Raw genomic sequence first — 8347 nt, forward strand, 5'->3', positions numbered from 1 at the left:
AGTCAATTGAAGCTAGACCACCATGGAAAACGTGGAAGCACTGGACGGCCGTTTCGTTTTATTGTGGGATTCCTCAGCAATGCGTATCCACGATCCTGCCTCACGAGATTCGAACCCAGGACCTACCAGTCTCGTGCATGAACGCTTAACCACTAGACCACTGAGCAGGCATCCGACGGTATTGAGGAGTGCTCAGTAGTCCCATAATTGAACGAAACGGCCGTTAAGTGCTTTCAGATTTTCCATGGTGGTCTAGCTTCAATTGACTCATGATCTTAACTATGAAAATACTGAAATCTCCACAAAACCACTTCTGAACATTTGTAATTTTATTCTTAGTTCAGGATTTGTTTATACAACTCACTCACTATGAAACATGTTTAAATTTTTTTGTCACGGTAACATTTGTAATATCCTATCAGATTAAATTTAAGAAAGATGATAACAATTATTACAGACAATTCGCATACTTTTATTTACAATATTCGAATAAGATTATATATAACAATTTAATTAAGATTATATCAGCTATGCATTATATAAATGAATGTATTACTTCTTATAAGAGTCTCAGAAAAATAGTGTACAGTAGAAGACTTGCTTATTTAAAAGCCAATATTGATGAGTGACAAGTAAAAGGTCTTATTTAATGAATCCGCTTTTTCTTCATGAATAAGCTGCTAAATTATCTCCAATGCTATGATCTTGTGTTCATTGGTAACTCACCTAATGATCAACTTTTGAACTTTTAGTGAGTCACTCTGATTTTACTCATTCCAGGAGTGAAACAGTTTGTCCAAATGGCATCAGATCGCAAAGTGATTCAAGTTGAAATATGAATCTTAGTATGCTGATCAAATTTTCTAATGGGTGACAACTTATTGAGAAGCTTAGAGGTCCTGAAGTGTCATAGGAGGACAATACTAAAGAGTTTCATACTAGAAAGAAGCACCTATACAGTGTCTTTTTGACTTCAGCGGTATCCCAACTGTGGTTAACCTTTAATGAATATCACCCGTAATCTAAATGAGTCTCAAAAAATCCCTTCATAGGGGACTTGATAAATTTATTTCCGTCTAGCTTTATTTGATCAATACTTAATCGGCGAATCACATGAGTTTTGCCTCCACTTTGATTACACTTGTTTTTACTACTCATACAGTTATTTCATGATCTTACTTGAAGGATTATCTTCATTTTTTGCTAGAGAATGATCACCAACATTATATATATCATATGTAGGCCCTCGTTTCACTCAGAGGATCTTTTCTATTGACTGACTTTCTCGCTCACCTGCTCAGGTTTTTCAAATTATGCTTTTCTATCGTTACACAACACCTTTATTATTACCATCTTAACTGTGATACCACCTACCGCAAAGCAATATATATATATATATATATATATATATATATATATATACTGGTTGCATTTTATTATTCATGAACCTATGTTTATACGTATGTTTAAGATCAATGTATGGTAGAAATAGTTTATGAGACATGAAAAGAATAGGTGCACACAAATAATAGCTCCATTGATCTGTTTTGTAAGCCTCCTGGTTATTTTCATCAATAACTTACAAAGCTATACTAATGTGATTTTTTAAGCTGTGAACCATCTTCTTATTATGTTATACTTATCAGTTTTAATTTCTGACACTTTATAAAGGTCAATTTTATCGGCTGATGATGTCTGGAGTTTTGAAATACCATTAACGTCTTTTTATATTCATGTTTACACTAACCATATTCAATAAGTTATTATTAGAATAAATTAAAATATCATATCACAGAATGACCTTGGTCAAGCGACCACTGAAAACCAAGAGAAACACTAAACAGCTGTTTTGTCCTATTATGAGATGCTTATTTCTAAGGAGTTTAATATCAGAATGAAACAACTGTTTTGTGCCTCCTTATTTTTTAGTAATTGTTTGACTGAAGTTAATCAGCAATGTAAACTATGAAACTCAACAATCTACACAAATTTCCTTTGGTAATAAATCTAAGTGAATAATCTGATTCAACTTTTGAATATGTTTGATTTATCCTTCTACTGTTGTACAAATTAACTATATCACCCGACTTTTTGTACTAATCTATCATTATTGTCTGTGTAGTAAGTGTTCTTAAATAAATTCATAATTCAAATACCACCATATGTATCTATCATTATCCTTTGATTATTTGTTCAATAGTCAATAAGTGCTTATTCTGATATTTCAATGAAACAGCACTTTATTCACTCATATTGTAAAACCAAATGCATTTATTTTTTTATACAATAATAACATTATTCAGTAAGAATACTGATACAACAATGTGCTACCACGAGATTATGATCCACCCAACTTGGTGTGAATTGATATTTCTCTAAAACTGAATCATCTCAACTAACTGTAACAAATAGGTTAGTAATATAAAATTTCTCCTCTTTGGTGTAGGCGTTGATTTACATTAAGTGCAGAATATACAATCCATTCCTAGGGTTTTCCGATCGATTGATTGTGTCATAATGGGAAAAAAGTTAATTGATACCTAAAGTGGTACCCAGACGAGATCGCATATCAATAGGTCATGTCACCAGTAGGTTATAATAGTGTTTCCCTTTATTTATGCGCGCAATCAGCATCCAGTGAAAAGTTTCCAGAAATTCTTATCAAATGATCAGTTTTTTGTTACTAGAATCTTCTAGAATGTCATGGCCACCCATAAACCTGTAAATTCCCCTGATGTCTGTTTATAAACTAATCTTTTAAGATACTCAAGTTTAAAACATTCTGAGGGAATAATAAGCTCTCAAGAAGTCATTATCACGCGTTCTAATGGAGAGTGGTGATTACCGAGACAGCGTTTAATTCAGTAAAAAATCAGTAACGGTGAAGATAAGTAATTGACGTATTTCACTAGAATGAGTTCTTTTTGAATTAAACTAATATGTAACTTAACTAGTCAAGAGAATAATGTTGAATAATTAATACAGTCCGGGGCTAGTCTTTCTTCCAAAAATTATTACTCATAGTCAAGATAAACCAAGTAATTGCATACTATTTCAATTATACAGATCAAAATCATTATGGGCGTGCAGTCTAAATCTCTTAGTTGAACCTTATTAGTCTCGGATAAGTTAATAAAATGTCATATAGTTTGTGAAGTATATCAGAATTATTACAAAGTAATTGGTATTATTTTATCATTGCCTTTAATTTTAGAAATATACTAATTTAATTTTGTAAAGGTTAAACAATGAAGATGATAAAAGTGGTTTTCTTAGAAAGACTTCGAATTTCAAAAATTATTTTTAAATAGATTTATCTATCTATTCAAACTCATACAATAACAAGAAATAACGCACATATCAGAGTTATTTTGTTCCGTGCAATAAATGAATCCAATGAGAAAAATCTTTAATGTAATTGATTTTTCATAAATCTAACAGAACTTCAAATATCTGTTACACGAGATTCCAAAAACAAGCAAAATTATTCACTTCATTTACATGAAAAACAAATGTTATGGAATAAGTATTAAAAAAAGGATAACCTGTAGAAATGTAGTCACTTTTCTTGAAGTCTATGCTTCTAATACTATATATAATGTGTTTATTATTGAATCAATTTTCTGAAGTGAATAAAGAGAGAGATTGAGTGACTATCACTCATTATAAATGCAGTCAGGAATCGAAGTTCATATCTGAATGAATATTAGAAAATATCTAAAACTTGTTTCATTTTAATAACATAAAAATTGAAATGATTCTGTACCATTCAAAACACTTGAATGATTGTAGATCATTTATCAACCAAACGAAATAAATTTACAGTCGATTGATCAATGAGTGGTGACCGATTTCATGATTATCTTTTAGTACTGATCAAGTTCTGTCGGTGAAGCACTAATGTACCCACTAGTCTAAGTGACTCGATATCGTGTCCACTCTGTTGAGAAGCAAGATGGTTGAAGATAGTCGGTAGGAAACCACAAACCTAGGGTTGCGCTAGTTGGTACTCATCAGCAAGATGTATCTGCAACCTTGGCGGAACTAATAGTCCATTTGAGATTTAATTCAGCGTCATCCAAATTTACACTCTGAGACGTTACTAGTGAGTTGTTTGCTTTGTGACTGACCTACTGTATGACTGAGATATTTACAATTAACTGATCATTGAATATTTTATAATCAAACCTGCATTAGTAATTAATAAGAAGTTCCGATTAATCCCATTGTCTATACTGAATCCTAATTAGAAATTTAAAGACGTAATAAGTTAACTAAATTCTATTTTGTAAACTACGTTTTCCGTTGTTTTTGATAAATAGATTTACCAAGTGATATTGAATTTCTTGGATCTGAAGAAAAACCTGAACGTTTATTTATGCATTCGAGTTTACACTTGGAGACATGTACTGGTCCATGTGCTAATCCATTTATAGAGGCTCGGTTGGAACTTAGATCGGCTGTAATTGGTCAGAATCTAGTTACAGCTAATCCACAATCCTGTCGACATGATCCAACAAGTATAAAAAGGCAACAGAAATTTTGCGGTAAATTCCTTTATAACACTTTATGTGGAGTTTAAATATATTGTTTAAATGACACAAATGACTTTAATCAAATATTCTGTTATAAAATGTTGGTTTAATTATTCATCTCCGTTGGATAATTTGTTTATCAACCTATGATGATCACTTAATTCTATATTTATAAAATTTTATATTCTATTACCAGTTCGCATTTATTTTTAAGGCAACAGTTGAATAGTGTGACTAGGAATCATAATTAATTGAACATCATTTGGTAATAGAAAAATTACAAAATCCGACGCACACTTCCTCGTCGTGCCTTCTGGATCATGGCAACCATCCCATGTACTAACGTGAGCGGTAATGTGGGTGGTGGAGATCGGCCTAATCAACCACTCTACCTTTACCCGCAAACGATTACGAATGCTACAAAGAGTCATTGCATAACTATTGAGGGTTCTAAAGTATGATAAAAAAATGAGTCTACCCAAAAATAAAAAAACGAATGTGAGTGTTATGTAATGGCTCTGCGTAAGCAGTGCCCGCCCCGGTAGTTGTGCCGTGCTTCGATGTAGCACTTTTCTCCAGAAGGGCCTACTAGGCTTCACCATGTTCCTATGGCTGGAACAACATAAATAATTCAAACTACTTTACAATTTGGAGCAAAATAGTTCACAAAACGTACAATTACACTTTTAAATTTCTAGATTACGAGATTTTTTTCTAGACTTTATTTATTGTTGATTGAGTAAAAGATGTTTGGTAAATGAGTCATGTACTATCACATTATCAAGTCATATAGCGTCGTTGATGGGAAAATTCGTAACATTTCTTTTTAATAGTACCAATAGAACCCAGATATATAGAATGTTGGTTTATTGATTAGGATTTTGTTTTCCAACCATTAGTTCATCGGTTGAAACCTAACTCCACCTACTTTAAGTTGACAAGTCAAACAGTAACATTAACCTTATCACAAACAGTGTTTCTGAAAACCAAATATTTAAGCCTATAACTGATAAAATGATTGACATAATATCATTATTTATATATTCACTATTTTATCGTTCGAAAGCTTGGTTTTTATTAACATCTACATTAGATCAACTTTAGGAGACTAGTTTTTTACAGTGAATTACTTTTGATCAACTACTCATGAATTGCATAAAATCGAAGCAGTAGACTGAAATACATATCATTATGTATCATTATATCATTATATCTGTGATGAAATTCAGTAAGTATAATTTTACAGTTTTAACATTTTTTTGAACTGAACTCGTCTAAAAGAAATATATGAATATATTACATTTAGGTCTCGATCCAGTAACCATTACAAATCTCCTTCCTGATCCTGAGTATGATTTAGTGAACCAGTTGATTGGACCAGTACTGAATAGTCCACCACGTTTAATTCCATCACTGCTTGCTTGGCGATTTGATCCAACCTTATCGACTGTATGGGAGATTGATGCAGATCGACTGTTCAATAATACAAGATTTCCAGTTAAATGGGATTCAGATTTTACCATGTCATTCTGGCTTAGACGACATCATTTGCAAAACAATTTGAGAGTATCAAATAATGATGAGAATGAAGAATCAATATTTTGTAGTCATGATAATATTGGTTAGTGAATATAAAATAATCACTTTGAATAGTTTTCTAATCTTTAGATGTGATTCTAAATGTAATTTTATAACTTATCAGATTTTATATCTAACTAAGTTCTAGTTCAAATATAAACTGTGGTCATTTTATTTGTAGCTGGTTATTAAATAATACACAAATGGGATAGAAAAGAGAATATATAGCTATCAGGTGTGAATTGACTTATTTACTGGAAATTGTTGTCAAGATATTTATTTGACTCGGGAATATTTCCAACCATAAACTAAAACTGGCAGTAGAACCATAACTAACCAGTTAATTAATTTATACTAGTTTGAGACTCGTTGGTGGTGTGCACCAGGGATTTGATTAAGAATCGAACGTAGGATCTTTGAGTCTATTAAGGATCATGATACTAATGAAATAATGGGTTGTGACGACTGAATGCAATCGTGTCGAAAGCCGTGCAGATATTAACGATGACACTGAACAGTGGTTGTGCTGTATAGCGATTAGTTGGAAGTTGGAAGTATGCACTACCGAATTCTGGCTCAGTGATGTAATGATCTGTGTTTAGCCTAAGATTTAAAAGTCATGAAGTAGATCTCACTCAAGGTCCTGAGTGCTAACCTCTGTAAAGCTCGAAACTATGACAAATCCATGGCCCATTTCTACCTAGTTATCACAAATTGTCTTACTGACACCAGTTTCCCATGAAAATCATATTCAAACTACACGTTACTTCGGTCAAGTTTACTTTCTTATTCTTTGTTTCGTAAGTTATTGATAGAGAATAGTTCTCTTTAAAATGTGCTTGTTGTGTTCAAGCGAAAGTGAAATTAGAGGTAGGAATCACTTTCTGTTGATCTACTTATCAATAGCATCTTAAACATTCTAAATAAAATATGACTTGCATGTTGACATTTTTTTTATTATATCACAAGAAAAGTAACGCTGTTCTTAAGATTTAAATCTAGTTTCATAGAGGTATTATCACTATGCCTTTTGAACCACTATATACATTCTCTGAGACTTAGATGTTTACACTTATTGATTCCTTAACAGTAACCAGAGTAAGAATTTCTAGCTCTAAATGAATTTATATTAGTTAAATTTTGAAGCAGTTACCATGTTGTATGCTTGTACCACTAAATGATTCATAACTGAGCCCTGAAAGAAATATCAGTACCGCTAAAACTATAGGTACTTCTTACTGATTAGCGCTAACTGGTCATAAATTCGTATCCATGAATTTCTATCAACTGCTACCAAATACTTAATATCGAAGAAAGAGAATCTTGATTTCAATTTACTTCATAGGATGAATAAACTGAAAGCTGATCAATTACCTTCTACCAACACTTAGAACTAGACAGAACATTGACCGGTATTAAGTAACTAATTTATTTACATTTATATGCGAATTTATCTTGTGTTCATTGATATGTTCATGTATATCCTCCTAAAAAAAACGTGTCAAATAACGATTGGACACTTAAACAAGCATTGTTTTTCAAATCTATTTCAAATAATAAAGCCTATTTATACACATATCTGACAAAAAAGTACAGAATCATTTATTCTGACTGAAATATAACAAATGAACTTTCAAACCGCTTAATATTAAACAAGTCTCATACATATCATGAGCACAAATATCACTTTGTTAACTATTCAACTGAACATACTTTACGGTATTTTAGACATATCATTGTCTTAAACAATCTCAATCACACATCTAATTGTGATTTTTAAGCCAGAAAATTCTAAGATATCTGTATATATATATATATATATATATACTTTAAATGTTGAAATATAATTTAATTTATTTAAACTTGAGAAACTTGTTTATTCAAAAGTAAAAATGTACACGATTCATGAGTTACTGTGTGGTTTTTAGTTTTATTCTCAAATATATGAATCTATATTTTGTTGATTAGTAATGAAAAAGGTTGAATTTAATTTACTAATTAACTACTGTTATTCACTTAACAATTCTATAGTTTTTACTGTCAAAAGGAAGTGTGATTGAAAAATTAGAAGTAGTTTTGTGGAGATTTAGTATTTTCTTAGTTGAAAGCATGAGTCAGTTGAAGCTAGACCACTAAGAAAAACCTGGAAGCACTGGACGGCCGTTTCGTTCTATTGTAGGACTCCTCAGCAGTGCTCATTCACGACCCCGCCTCGCGAGATTCGAACTCAGGAC

The 8347-nt window shown here is 31.7% G+C and overlaps 1 protein-coding gene across 2 annotated transcripts in view; it reads left to right on the forward strand.

Moving 5' to 3' along the window:
- Positions 1 to 8347, forward strand: part of Smp_045360.3 (hypothetical protein) — a gene marked incomplete at both ends in the record, with an annotated part of 67749 nt that overhangs the window by 44398 nt on the left and 15004 nt on the right. For both annotated transcript variants that reach the window (XM_018795671.1, XM_018795672.1), the window contains 2 exons: positions 4323 to 4547; positions 5842 to 6156. In XM_018795671.1, coding sequence (XP_018649961.1) covers positions 4323 to 4547; positions 5842 to 6156 — 540 coding nt within the window. The remainder of the gene's footprint in view (positions 1 to 4322; positions 4548 to 5841; positions 6157 to 8347) is intronic.

This window comes from Schistosoma mansoni, chromosome 2 (genome assembly GCF_000237925.1).
Source record: "Schistosoma mansoni strain Puerto Rico chromosome 2, complete genome".
NCBI lineage: Eukaryota > Metazoa > Platyhelminthes > Trematoda > Strigeidida > Schistosomatidae > Schistosoma > Schistosoma mansoni.